A 15,497-nucleotide genomic window follows, 5' to 3' on the forward strand; every position below is an offset into this window, starting at 1 on the left:
AGAGCCTGAGAAACTGTCCCACAGGACACCCCTGGTGGGCATACCACCAGAACAGCCAAGTAGCCAAGAGCCCATGTCCTGAACCTGAACAGCCCCAGGAGCCACTCCTTGTGGACATTCCCTAGGCTGGCCAAGCAGCTGCGCACCTACATATCAGGCCTGAAACAGCCCTGCAGGCTGCTCCTGGTGGGCACACACCTGAGCCAGCCAAGCAGCCTTGTAGTTATATCCCAGACCTGAGAAACAGCCCCTTGGGCAGACATGCCCAGAGGTTGGACGAGCAGCTATATGGCCATGTCTCAGGTCCAAAAGAGTCCTGTGGGCCACTACCCACAAAAATGCCCCAAACCAGCCAAGCAACTGTGCAGTTATGTCATGGGCCTGAGAGACAGCCCTGTACCCACCCATTGTAGCCATGCCCACCCAGGCTGGTCAGGCACTGCATGCCCATGTCTCAAGCTGGAGAAATGGCCCTGTGGGTTGTCCCCATCAGACACACTTTCAGGCCAGCCAAGCAGCCATATACCCACATAGCAGGCCTAAGAAACAGTTTCAAAGGCAGCTCCTGGCAGATACACACCCAGACCAACCGAGCAAACTTATGCTCATGTTCCAGGCCTAAGAAACATCCCTATGGGCTGCCTCTGGTAGAAATATCCCCAGGCCAGCTGAAAAGCTATACTCCCATATTCTGAGCCTGAGAAACATCCCTTTGACCAGCTCCTGGCAGGCACACCCCCACGCCAGCTGAGTAACCACATGCCCTTGCTGCTGGCCAGAGGAACAGCCCCATGGCCCCAATATCAGAAAACCAGACCCTAAGCTGGTTGACCCACTGTGTGCATGAACAACGCCCTGATCTGAGAAATAGCCCAGTGAGCCCAGTCCTGGCAAAGCTGCACCACCATCACCACAAACTCTCTCAGCCTAGGCCACTGAGTAACTTACAAATGTCACTAATGGAAAATCGTAGACAATTTAACTACATAGAAACTATAGTATTGTATCTAACTAAAATCCAGGATAACACACCACACCAAACTGACACCTCAAGACCAAGTTATACAAATAAGTCTTTTCCTATGAAATGTACTCAATAAAATTAGAAGTAATAATTTTTCTATCACATGCTTAGAAATCAACATAGGGATACATCAAACATGAAAAATCAAGGAAACATGTCACTGTAAAAGGAAAATAATAATTTTCTAGTAGTAGACCCTGATCATAATAACATATATGAACTGCCAAAAAAATTAAATAATAATTTTAAATAAACTCAGTGAGATATAAGAGAAGAAAGATAGTCAATTTAACCATATCAAGAAAGTGATTCATGATTTACATGATACATTCAACAAAGAGATACCATAAAAAAGAAACAAACAGGAACCAAGAGCTAAAGAATTCAATGAAGAAAGTAAACATATGAATCAAGAGCTTCAACAACAGACTAGGGCAAACAGAAAAAAAAATCTAAACTTGAAGACAGATATTTTGAAATAACACAAGCAGTCAAAAACAAAAGAAAAGAAAGAATAAATAATACAAAGAAAAAAGAAAGCCTCGAGTAAGTGAAAAATATTCATATTAGGGGTGTTTCAGAAGAAAAAGTGAAGGGAAAAGGTGATGAAAATATATTTAATGAAATAATAGCAAAAAAAATTCCAAGGTCTTGGGAGAGAGATGGACATCAAGGTCCAGGAAACCAAATAGGTTAAACCCAAACAGATCTTCTTCAAGGCATCTTACAGTCAAGTTGTTGAAAGTCAATGACAAAAAAATAAATAAACAAAATCAGCAAGAGAAAAAAGTCAGGTCATATATAAGGGAATTTTCATTAAAGTAACAGTAGATTTCTCAGCCAGGAGAGAATGAGATGATATATTCCAAGCACTGCAAGGAAATAACTGTAGTCAGGAATACTATACCTAGCAAAGTTATCCTTCAGAAATGAAGAAGAAATAAAATCTGTTACAGGCATGTGAAAACTAATGGAATTCATCAGCACTAGGCTGGCTTTACAAGAAATGCTTAGTGAAGTCTTACAACTGGAAGTGAAAAGATAACAACTATGATCATGAAAATATGCAAAACTATAAAACTCACTGGTAGAGCCAATATATTTTTTGAAAGAGAAAGGAATCAAACCTTATCACTACAGAAAACCAACCAATTGCAAAAATAATGAGAGGAAGTAAGAAACAAAAAATACACCAAACAACCAGAAAACACTCAGTGAAACACCGATTAGTTCCCACCTATCAACAATAACAATTATTATAAACGAACTGAATTCCCCATTAAGAATATATAAACAGGACAAATAGATGAAAAATAAGACAAAACTATATACTGCCTATTAAGAAATTCACTTTTCCTGTAAAGACAAACACAGAATGAAAGTGAAGGAATGGAAAAATATATTCAATGCAAATGTAAGCCGAAAGCGAGAACAAGTAGCTGGAATTATGTCAGACTAAACAGACTTCAACTCAATGCTGTAAAAAGAGACAATGAAGGACATTATATGATAATAAAGAGATCAATACAGCAAGAGAATATAACAATTGTAAATATATTTACACTAAACACCAGAACATCCTGATACATAAAGTAAATATTACTAGATCTAAAGGGAGAGACAAACTCCAATACAATAATAATTGGGAACTTCAACATTTTATTCTCAGTATTGGACAGATCATCTAGACAGAAAGTCAACAAAGAAAGATCATATTTAAACTTCACTATAGACCAAATGGATGTGATAGATAATTACAGAATATTTCACCCAGCAGCTGGAAAGGGCAGATTCTTTTCATCAGCACGTGGGACATTCTCCACGATTAGCCATATGTTAGAGCACAAAACAAACCTCAGAAAATTTTAAAACACTGAAATTGTATCAAATATCTTATCTGACCACAGTGGAATAAAACTAGATATCAATGACAACAGGAATATTCATAATTATACAAATACAAGGAGATTAAATAAGATGCTCCTGATTGACCAATGAGTGAAGGAAAAAATTAAGAATAAAATTTGGGCCAGGTGCGGTGGCTCACGCCTGTAATCCCAGCACTTTGGGAGGCCGAGGCAGGCAGATCACAAGGTCAGGAGATCGAGACCATCCTGGCTAACACAGTGAAACCCCGTCTCTACTAAAAAATACAAAAAATTAGCCGGGCGAGGTGGCAGGCGCCTGTAGTCCCAGCTACTCGGGAGGCTGAGGCAGGAGAATGGCATGAACCCTGGGGGGGCGGAGCCTGCAGTGAGCCGAGATTGCGCCACTGCACTCCAGCCTGGGCGACAGCAAGAATCTGTCTCAAAAAAAAAAAAAAAAAAAAGAATAAAATTTGAAAATTCCTTGAAACAAATGAAAACAGAAACACAGCTTACCAAATCCATGGAACACAGCAAAAGCAGTATTAAGAGGCAAATTTATAGTAATAAATGCCTATATCAAAGAACTAGAAAGATTTCAAATCAATAACCTATTAATGCACCTCAAGGATATAGGAAAGCAAGAAGAAATCAAACCCCAAATTAGTATAATGAAAGAAATAGATCAGAGCAAAAATAAGCAAAAAGACTAAAAGGAATAAAAGATCAATAAAACACAAAGTTGTTTATTAAAGGATAAACAAAATTGACAAACTAATAGCTAGACAAACTAAGATTAAAAGAGAGAACACTCATATAAATAAAATCGGAAATGAAAAGGGAGACATCACAATGGATATCACAGAAAAACAAAATGATACAAGTAAATACAAAGTCAAAGGCTATTACGAACAGCTATAGGTCAATAAATTTGAAAACACAGGAAATGGATAAATTTCTGCACACACAGAACTCAACAAAATTGAACCACGAAGAAATGGAAAACCTTAACAGACCAAAACAAGTAATGAGATTGAGTCAATAATAAAAAGCCTTCCAACAAAGAAAAGTACAGGACCAGATGGCTTCACCACTGAATTCTACTGAAGGTAAAAAGAAGAATTAATAACAATTCTCCCAAAACTATTTCAAAACATTGAAGCAGAGGGAATTCTTTCTAATTCATTCTACAAGACATGAATCACCCTGATACTAAAACTAAACAAGGACACGCACATACAAAGAAAACTACAGGCCAATATCCTGATGAAAATATATGCAAAAATCCTCCAAGTACTAGCAAGCTGAATCCAGCATGTCAAAAATATAATATACCATGATCAAGTGGTATTTATCCCAGGCATCCAAGAATAGTTTAACATATGCAAATCAATAAACATATTTCACATCAATAGAATGAAGGACAATCAATAGAATGATGGACAAAAACCATATGATCATCTCAAAGCAAAAAAAAAAAAAAAAAGCTTTTGAAATTTTAAATATCTCCTCGTGATAAAAACTCTTAATAAATTAGTTACAGAAGGAAAATACCTCAACATAATAAAGGCCATATATGACAAATCCACAGCTAACATCTTACCAAACAAGACAAAATTGTCCACTCTAATCATTCTTTTCAAACACAATACTAGAATTCCTAGCCAGAGCAGTTAGGCAACAGAAAGAAATGACAAACATACAAACTGGAAAGGAGGAAGTCAAATTCTCTTATCTTATTCCCAGAAAAACCTAAAGAGTCTACCAGAATGTCTTAGAAATGTGATATGGTTTGGCTCTGTGTCTTCAACCAAATCTCATGTTGAATTATAATCCCCAACATTGGGGGAGGGAACTGGTGGTGGGAGGTGACTGGGTCATGGGGGTGGATTTCCCCTTTGCTGTTATTGGGATAGTGAGTGAGTTCTCACCAGATCTGTTTGTTTAAAAGTGTTTAGGACTTCTCCCATTGCTCTCTCTCTCCTGCTGTGCCATGTGAAGAAGGTGCTTACTTCCCTGTCGCTCTTTTGCCATGACTGTAAGTTTCCTGAGGCCTCCTCAACCATGCCTCCTGTACAGCTGTGGAATTGTGAGTCAATTAAATCTCTTTTCTTTATAAATTACCCAGTCTCAGGTAGTTCTTTATAGCAGTGTAAGAACAAACTAATAACTAACTGATAAAAGAATTCAGTAAAGTTGTAGGATGCAAAATCAACATATAAAAATTAGAAGCACTTCTATACATACACAAACTAGCTGAAAAAGAAAACAAGAAGGAAATCCCATCTACAACAGCTGTAAAACAATACAATAAAATACATAGAAATCAATGTAACCAAAGAGGTAAAAGATCTTTACAAGAAAAAGTATAAAACACTGATGAAAGAAATTGAAGAGGATACAAAAAAATGAAAAGACCTCCCATGCTCATGTGTCACAATTAATATTGTTAAAATGAAAATACAATGCAAAGAAATTTGCAGGGTCAATGCAATTCCTATAAAAATACCAATGATATTCTTCACAGAAAAAAAAATTGTACAGACCGCAGAATATCCCAAATAACCAAAGCAATCTTGAGAAAAAAAATAACAAAATTGGAAGCATCACACTTTATATACTACAAAGCTGTAGTAACCAAAGCAGTATGGTACTGGCATAAAAACAGACACATAGATGAATGTAACAGAATAGAGAACTCAGAATTTATTTACAGTCTACTGACTTTTTACAAAGGTGCCAAGAACACTTAGTAGAGAAATGGCAGTCTCTCCAGTAAATAATGATGAGAAAACTGAATGTGCATATGCAGAAGAACGAAACTAGACTCCACTTTCACCCAATAAAAAATTAATTTACAATGAATCAAAGACCTAAATGTAAGACCTGAAATGATAAATATATTAGAAAAAAACATAGGGGAAACACTACAAAACATTGGTCTGAAAAAAAGATTTTGTAAAGAAGACCTTAAAAGCACAGGTAAAAAAAAAAAAAAAAAAAAGCAAAAGTAGACAAGATTATATGTCAAACTAAAAAGCTTCTGCACACTAAAGGAAACAACAGAGTGAAAAGACAACCTATAGAATGGGAGAAAATATTCATAAAATACTTATCCAATAGGGAATTAATATCCAGAATATACAAGAGACTCAAACATTCCAACAGCAAAAACAAAAAACCCTCCAATCTAATTTAAAAATGGACAAATGGTTCTGAATAGAAATTTCTCAAAAGACATACAAGTGACCAACAAATATATGAAAACATGCTCCTCATTAGTAATTATCAGGTAAATGCAAATCAAAAACCACAACGAGGTATAATCTTGTCTCAGTTAGAATAGCTACTATAAAAAAGTCAAAAATAACGAATGCTGGTGAGAATGCAGAGAAAAGAAAACTCTTATACACTGTTCATGGGAATGTAAACTAGTACAGTCACTATATAGAACAGTTTGAAAGTTCCTCTAAAAACTACAAAAAGAACTACCATATATCTAGCAATCCCATGACTTGGTATTTATCCAAATTGAAGGAAATCAGCTTATTGAAGAGACATCCGCACCTCCATGCTTACTGCAGGATTATCCACAATAGTCAAGATCTGGAATCAACCTAGGTGTCCAACAACAGATGACCAGATAAAGAAAAGGTAGTATATATACAAAATGGAATACATTTCAGCCACAAATAAGAATGAAATCCTTTCATTCATGGCGACCCGGATGGAACTGGAGAACATTATATTAAGCAAAATAAGACAGGAATAGAAAGTTAAATGCCACACGTTCTTACTCATATGTGGAAGCTGAAAATAATTGATCTCATAGAAGTAAAAAATGCTCGAGGCTACTAGTAGGATACAGCGGATATTAGAAGCTGGGAAAGGTAGGAGGGAGAGAGGAATAGGGAGAAATTTATTAAAGGAAGTAAAATTACAGCTAGATAGGTGTAATAATTTCTAGTGCCCTATACCACTTAAAGATTACTTATTAATGTAATACATAATTTTGAATAACTAGGAGCATATTGAACATTCCCAATGCAAAGAAATGATCAATGTTTAAGATGATTGATATACTAATTACCCTGATCTGATCACCATATATCATATGGATCAAAATATCACTATGTAATCCATAAATATGTACGAACATTATTTGTCAATATAAAAAACATAAAAGAAGTCTAATATGAGCCAGCAATAACTGTAACAAACAAATGGGATCTCAAGCTGCATCAACAGAAGCATAACAGTTGGCAAGAAGGAGGCAAAAATCCCATTTTTCTCAGCCCTGGATCATTCCTGCCTTGATGAAGAAGAGTATCAGTTTGGGTGTTATGGCCCACGATGTGAAAAATTAGAATTTCTGTCTAGATGGCAGTGACCAGGAAGGTGAAATGTCTGAAAAATGCTTTATATGAGACTATTTAGAGAAACTGGGATGTTTAGATTGTTTAAAATGTACAGGCTCTTTTATTTTTGTTGTCAAATTTCCCAAGAGCTGCCTTGGAAAAAGAATATCACATCACTTTCCTTTTAGACATGGAGGACCATGAACACAGATTTCAAGTTGGTATAAGAAGAAACCCTCTAATAGTAATGGTGTGAAAATGAGGTGGCCTCTTTTCTGAGTAGTGAGAAAGCTGCCAAAGGAGGTAATCAAGAGATACTGGAAAGATGTTGGACTGCATAGCCTCTGAGGCTCCTCACAACTCCAATTCTGGGAGTACTGATACTCTTTTATTCTCTGATCACTACTGAAGAATCAGAGAAGACAAACTTGATAACCCAACAGAAATCCAAAGCCATAAATCCAAAGTGGCTTACCCCAGAAAACACTGCGTGTAGTCCCCAACTCACCAGCTTCTGCACCTCTTCCCATCTTTTCAAAATGCCCCCTGGAAAATGGGCTGTGACATGGAGGACTCACCTTTCTTCTCAAAGTCCACCTTCTCTTCCCCTGGACGTCCCAGACTGTCTAGAGTGTGGGTCACTTGGCTGCCAAACTCGTCCTCGCGGGAGACATGGTTGGCCCGCCTAGGTGGCTCCTCGTCCTCCTCACAGTCATAGTCATCCAGGATGGGAGTCTCCCGGATGGGCACGCCGATGACGGAATTGTGGGTTTGCAGCCGGGAGGAACGGAAGCTCTCCCGCGCCTGGGGACCCAGCAGCACAGATGGGATGTAGTGGATCTCATGAGTGGCTTCTGTGCTTGCGCTCTTCTGGGGGATGCGGCGACGCTTCTGCCAACGTCGCTGGGCGTACAGCGCCACGGTGAACACCAGCAGCAGCAGCAGCAGCGCAATGAGGCCACCCTGGAGCAGGAAGGAAGGACACACAAATGGGCCACTGTTCTTTGGATTCGAAGAACAGTGGATTTTCCTGTCCACTACACTCTGCCAGGATCCCTGGGTTTGGCTCATAGAGCCTCGGGAATCACCAGCCATGGTTCTTAAGCTAGAGAGACACTGTTTCAAACCTGGCTTTTTCACCAACAAACTGTGTGACCCTGGGCAAACTTCTTGACTTCTTTGAGCCTTGCTTTCCATAGGTATAAAGGATGAGTGCGAATCCTTGCTCTTCCTTCTTCACAAGGTTGCCATAGGAAGCAAATCAGATGGATAATGGTCATGTCAGAGCAATACAGACAGCTCAGTGGCAGGAAGGGTCAGGGCTGCGGCTTCACACAGGTGAATGTCTGAATCCAGACTCCACCTCCCACGAGCTGAGCATCCCGAGGACAGTTGCCTATGCTCCCCCAGCCTTGCTTCCTCATCTCTAGAATGATTTAACTGAAAGCTCAAGACAGTAGTAGACTGTCTTACATCTTGGTGCAAATATAAGATAGCATTATTAAATCAAACATAATTTCTGCATAGTCTGTATTTTCTTCATTTTTCAGAAACACTAGTCTTTAAATTTCTGAATTTCTATAAGGGAACTGGGACAAAGTAGGTCCTTAACAAATATTTGGTAAATGAGTGAATGAAAATGTACCTTTCTAGGGCTCCTCAAATTAGAATTTCAAGGTCAACTGTTTTATATATATATATATATATATATATATATATATATATATACACATACACACACACACATTTTTTTCTTTGATACACTCAGCTCCTAAATATTTGAGTCTGCATATCACACATTAATTTGAAATAAGCTAATGTGTTAATGCACATATCTTACATGATTCATGAAATACTCTGGTAAGATCCTTCAGGGCAGAGGTACTTTCAAAACACGTCTGTAATCCCCATAACACCTGTCATGAGCTTGAAGTGGAGGGTTTGCATTCTCCAGGCCTCTCCTCAATTGTTCTGTGCCAGAAACCTCTCCTCTAATGGGTAGGGCCTCATCACTTCTCTTGCTTTTCTTCACTTTATACTCTGCTTCATGTTTGGGAGATTGGAAGACACTTTGCTGAACGCCTGTTCTGTAATCCCTAGAGTCAGGAGGAATCACCCTTGTTGTATACAGGGTAGAGAGAGGCTTCAAAAACTCAAGAGACCCAGAAACTCAGACAGCAAGTGGCAGAGTAATATCTGAGCCTTACTTTTTGTGTGTTTATTTTGTTTGTTTTTGCTTTTTAACTCTAGAGCCTATATTCTTTCAATCCACCTGTGTGGCTGATGGATTCTCCTTGGCTATGATCTCATTGAAGGCAAGGACAAATTCTGACAACTATCTGTACAGCATCTAACAAAGATGACAGATGTTAGCTGTGAATACATTATCTTGGGGGCAAAGGTGGCTGCTGTTAAACACACCTGTTTAGACCAAGAAGAACACTGTTTGCTGAAATGGGTCAGCCATCCTGCTGACCATATTTGATACTAGAAAACTGGCATGTTCTATTTGCAAGACCCTCAGCTCACTAGGCTGAAATTCAGCACCTCCACGGAGGTAGAGGGACTGGGTGGATAAGAGGACTAAGAGGTGGTAGCCAGGTATGCAGGTGTGGCTGATAGCTCTGGAGCAGGGGCCCAAGCCCTGCCTTGAGTTCAGCAGTGAGCTACTTTGGTTTCCCCAAGAAAGTTTCTCTGGATGTCATAACATAAAAACAAATGCACAAATCAAACAAAGCTATAAGTATGCGTATTTATGTGTGTATTTGTGTGTATAGAATCTATTAAATGTGTGTAAATGCATGTGTATACCAGAGGTGATTATGTATATGTCACCTTAAAAAACAACAATGAATCTTTTTTTCCTTTACAGAACATATAATAGTGATTGTTCTGTGTCACAAAATTATGTGTGACATGATATTATTTGTCCGGGATTTTTTGTGTTTCAGAAATAAGAAAAGAAAGAGAGGGAGGGAGTCAGGAAGAGTGAAGAGGAGAGAGGTGATAGAGAGGGAGAGTGAAGAGAGAAAAGGGCTGGGGGCAACACTAATCCTTGATAAACACAAGGGCTGACCCTCTCAACACCTTTACTGAATGTTATTTTATTTAATCTTCAAGACAAGACTATGTGACAAGACTATGTGACAGAAATTAGTTTATGCTGTATAGATGAGGAAAAGGTGATTCAGAGAAGTAAGTAACTAGCTTGAAGTCACACAGTCAGGATTTAATTCCAGGTCCAGCTGGATTCAAAGGGCCAGGAAGTGGTGGAGCTGTGACTGGGCCCCAGCTCTCCATTTCACAACCCTTGGTTACTGAACAGCAATTCTCACTGACTAAAGAGAGGGAAGGGGAGGAGGAGGAAAGATGGTGAGGGTGCATGAAAATGGAAAAGGAAAGTATTATTTTCAAATTCAGCCTCCAGATGTGCAATGGGCACATCTTCTCTTCAGAGAAGCTTTTCATTCTGGCCCATTGATGCCCCTGGGGGAATCTCCTTGCCTGACCATGCCCTCTGTCTTCTCACCTTTGGGCATTTCATTCAGTAAGAGGATAAGGTCTTGCATGGTTCCTGGGCCTTCATTCCTCATCCCACTCAGTATATCCCGATTATGGTTGTTGGACTCTGTGGTCAGATCCCAGGACCAATACTGACCTAGGAAAGATGAGGCCTAACCAACCCATCCACCTGCAACTACTAATGCTCCTTCCTTCCTTCCTTGTAACCTTTGTCTTGAGAGCCTTCCAGCAGTAAATGGCTAAGTGTTGGCATCAGACTGACATGATTTTATCCAGGTTATACTGCTTAGACACTGTGTGACCTTGACTAGGTCATTTTATCTTTCTAGATCCTTGGCTTTCTCATGGGTTAAACAAGGACAAGAGTCATAATACCACCTCATTGGGTCATGAAGGCTAAATAAGATGCTTGTTGGGGTGCTTAATATAGTGTAGGGGCACATAGTATCATAGGTTGTTAGCTATTGTTACTGTCAACAGAATTCAGCAAGTATACATTTCTGTGTTGAATGAATGAATGAATGAATGAATGAATGAATGACTTGGCTCTCTGGCCCTATATACCTATTCTGCCCAACTTGCCTTGGATCCCCAAATGCTTCTCAATTTAGACCAAATGTTTGATATGTGCTCTTTCATTCACCTTTACACATGTCATCATCCTACATTAAGTTGGAAACTCAGGCACAGAGACAAAAGGTCATTTACTCAAGATAGTGCAGCTGAGATTCAAACTAGCTCCAGCACGACTTTAAAACTGTGCTTGGAGTGGAGAAGGCACAGGAGCAAAAGTCTACTTAGCCGCTGCTCAGTCTCACTTCTGCCTTATCAAGTTACCTACACAATTTCAGGCACAGATTTCTCAACATAGGAAACTTCCACAAGGACGTGGCAGAGGGACCCCCTGGTTTGGGAGGCATTGAGCTTGAGGTTCCCTTTAGTTTATTGACCCATTGATTCTTTAGCCCTTGATCTTGCCATTTGATAGGAGCCCAAGCCAGTGGCTATGGCTATCCCATTAGGGCACAGGTTCATTGTCCTCACTCCCCAGCCTGCCCTGAACTCAGCTTCCATCACCTCCAACTGAGTCACTGACTACATGGTTTCCATTACAGATTCAAGTTTTATTGCAAGAACTTGGTCAAAGCAGGATTCCTGTATTCTGGGGCTCATTGTGCCACTGACTACTGAAACAGACATCCCAGGCTGGGCTTCTAAAGAACTCAGGAGGCATCATCTAAGACATGTTAGCAGCTTAGGTAACGTTGCAAGCACCAATCTGACCAGCTATCCCTCCCTAGACCCTGAAAAGGTAGTGGAATACATAAAATGGGACACAGTCTCAGAGCATGTGGGAAAAAGGTTCTAAATTCAAGTTTATTTACTGTCTGACCTTGGCTTGCTCCTATGGACCTTCAGTTTATTAATCAGTAAATTGGACTTGGCCGATACTTGTAATACTATATTACACAGTTAGAAGTAGCTAAGACTGGGAGTCAGAAACACGAGGTTGGAATCTAATGCTGAACATATAAGCTGGGCTATCTTGGACATAGAACTTAATTTCTCTGATTAACAATTTTATTATCTATAAAATCGGATCATAGACTTCTTTATTGAGGGAAGTGAGATGTGAGCTAATGGACATGGGATACTTTGCTTAGTGCCTGGCACATGGTAAACCAATGATAGAAGAAAATCTTCATTCATGTTACCCCCTATAGGCTGCTGTGCAAATCAAATCTGAAAACAGCTGTGATATCCTGTAAAAACTGAAGAGTGCTGTGCACAAGCAAAGGAGCTCAAGAGAACCATCTGGCTGCCTCTGTCATAGTGAGACATCTCACCCAAAGAATGCAGATGAGTGACTCAGAATCAAGAAGGAAGTGTAGACTGTGTCCACCTGCACTGGTCCAGGCTGCTGTCCTGGTCCACACCCATAGAATTACATATTCCCTTCTTTATGGGCTTCCCACACCAGAGGTAAGCAAATAGAAAAGCAGGAGCAATTGATCAGTGCTCAGCAGGGCCAGTGTGTCCAGCCTCTTAGTCCACACCAGGAGCAAACACAGGCCCAGTCAGTGGAAAAAAATGCTGCAGGGCAAGAGGGGAGCTGAGGAGGGAGGAAAAAACCTAGGAAGATGGCTGTGAATTTTTAGAAAGCAAGTCAAGAAGAGGCGAAGTCTCCAAGGGTGACAAGCTGAGACCCTGCTGGCCTCAGGGACGACCTGATGCCAAGTCCGATTTGGACCGTGCTCACTCCAGGTCAGCCCTGGACAAACAAGGCTGAGGAAGTCACTGCAAGTTCTAGAAATAATAACATCAGTCTATTAGTTAGGGGGTTGCTTCTGTGAGGTTGTAAGCTGGACAGATCTTGGGGTGATTTGTTTTACCATCACCTTACGAGAATTTCAAGAAGCTTTCAGGGAGGAAGTGGAGAAGAGATGTGAGAAAGAAAGTGCACCCCTATCCCTTCTGGAACCTTTCCCATTACAAGTCTCTCTAGGCAGGATCAGCCTGCTTCTCTTGTTCTATTACTGACAGTGAGTCTCAGATTCCCCAGGGGATCAAGACAAGGGTGAGGGTGGGAGGTGTCAAGGGCAGACTGCTCTGATGGGGAAACCAGGTGCCTGGGGGCATATGGGCCAGCATGAGAATGCCTGCTTCTCTCCTTGCTGTTGGCTATGACAAGTTCATTACATTTTACTTCCTTGGACTGCAATAGGCTCCCTTTAAAATGAGGCTGATAGTTCATAGGGTTAAGAGTCATGCTAAGGATTAAGCAAACTTTCAAAGGTCTGGATAAAGGATCTGGCACCACAAAAGTCAACAAATACTAGCATCATTCCTTCAGCTTCCCTATTTGTCTATCACAAACCAAATCCTTTCACCCCAGTCCCCCTTGCTTAAACCCCTCTCCTGGCTTTCTGGGGTCCTTAAAATAATGTCCAGGTTCCCTAGCCTGGTACCCAAAGCCCCTCATGACTGGGTCCCTGCTCATTCCCCAGCTTCCCATGAGCTCCACCTGTCCTATTTGTCCTGGAGTCACCCTGGGCAGTTAGCATCCTCCAAAGTGTGATGCTCCTTCTTCTGCACTCACTATCCCCTCAGCTTGAAGCACCCTCTCACTCACTCCACCTGGAATCTCAGAAGGTGACTTCATTTGGAAATAGGATATTTGCAGAGGTAATTAGTTAAGATGAAGTCATATTGGATTAAAGTGGGCCCTAAATCCAATGACTGGTGTCCTCATAAGAACAGGAGTGGACACACAGGGAAGAAGCTCACATGAAGATGAAGACAGAGATCCGAGTGATGCATCTACAAGCCAAGGAATGCTGATGGTCATCAGCAACCATGAGAAACTGGAAGAAAGGCATGGGACAGATACTCCCTCAGAGCCTCTAGGAGGAGCAAACCTTGCTGACATCATGATTTTGGACTTCTGGCCTCCTGAACCATGAAAGAATAAATTTCTCATGTTTTAAGCCACTCAGTGTGCAGTAATTTAATATGGAAGCCCCAAGAAACTAAGGCACTGCCCTTGACTTGTTGATCTCAGCCCACTCAGCTGTCTAAGCTTGGAGATCACTTTCCCAGGGAACATCTCTGCATTTTCAGGTTGGGGTGAGGCTTTCATGGCTCCAGTCCTCTGGCTGTTGTTATCCAGTCATCTGTTTGACCATTTTCCCATTCAAGGTCTTGAGTTGCCATTTACCCCTACCATTTATCCAGCCTTAGTTCCAGTGCTTAGCCCAGGGAAGGTGCTTAATAAACACATCCAGAAGCTGACAATCTTCATCAGACTTTCCAGAGGAATGCAAATGCAAGTCCTTGTTTTAGCTCTGACCCCAGCATCAACAAGGCACCTGATCAAACCTCATATGCCCCTTTGCTGCTTTTACTTTTTCCAATGCCAGTGCCTTCGGCTGGTTTTCTTACGTACACAACCTCAAAAACAGAAAAATACACAGAGAGATAAAAAGTATAAAGCACTTCAAACCACCCCACCAAGAGAGCCTTCTGAAAAGTCAAACTCAGTACACTGTTTGGCCTGGCCTCATTTTAATCTATTTTTCATGTTAAAATATCGAGGCATGAAAGAATGAACCAGAGAAAGGAAAGAAAGGGATAATAAGAAAAATGCTTTGTTTGACAATGCGTCATTCGGAAACTGATTATTTCTGTCTCCGGCCTTTTTAATATTCCCTCACTATGGCCAAGCCGCAAGGGGATTTGGTATTCTAAGACTGGATTTATAATACTCTGTTCTGCAGTGATAAGAACATGGGCCTTTAATCCTCAGAGCTGTGAACATGCATATTCTTTCAAGTAATGTCCTTCTCTTCTCGCCACTTGTTTCTGGTCCCTGGCAGTCACGATGCCGTGATGGCTGAGAATTGGTGATCCACCGGGCCTTCTCTTGGCCACTTGCCTAATGACAGATCTAGTGGGGAAGGGGGCCCAGGATCCAAGTGATCTGAGATGTCTCCTTTCAGGCCCCAGTCTATGTTTAAGCTGGAAGAATTATTAGAAAATAGTCTAAGTCTTTAGTGTTAGAAAAAAAAAAAAAGAAAAAGAAACTGAGACTCAAAGGATGAAAGTGACTTGACCAACATCACAAACCATCCTAAAATAGTTTTGGAGACAGAATATGCAGCCAACACCCTCCAAAGCTGCTAAGGAAACATGTGAATTGTGACAATTTGATCTACAAAATAGCTTCTA

The 15,497-nt window shown here is 40.5% G+C and overlaps 1 protein-coding gene across 4 annotated transcripts in view; it reads right to left on the reverse strand.

Annotated features, from left to right (window-relative positions):
* The window catches only part of ASTN2 (astrotactin 2), a 1,014,740-nt gene that overhangs the window by 798,701 nt on the left and 200,542 nt on the right, over positions 1 to 15,497 (reverse strand). For all 4 annotated transcript variants that reach the window (XM_030817705.1, XM_030817704.1, XM_030817702.1 and 1 more), the window contains exon 3: positions 7,826 to 8,210. In XM_030817705.1, the coding sequence (XP_030673565.1) occupies positions 7,826 to 8,210 (385 nt within the window). The remainder of the gene's footprint in view (positions 1 to 7,825; positions 8,211 to 15,497) is intronic.

This window comes from Nomascus leucogenys, chromosome 8 (assembly GCF_006542625.1).
Source record: "Nomascus leucogenys isolate Asia chromosome 8, Asia_NLE_v1, whole genome shotgun sequence".
Lineage (NCBI taxonomy): Eukaryota > Metazoa > Chordata > Mammalia > Primates > Hylobatidae > Nomascus > Nomascus leucogenys.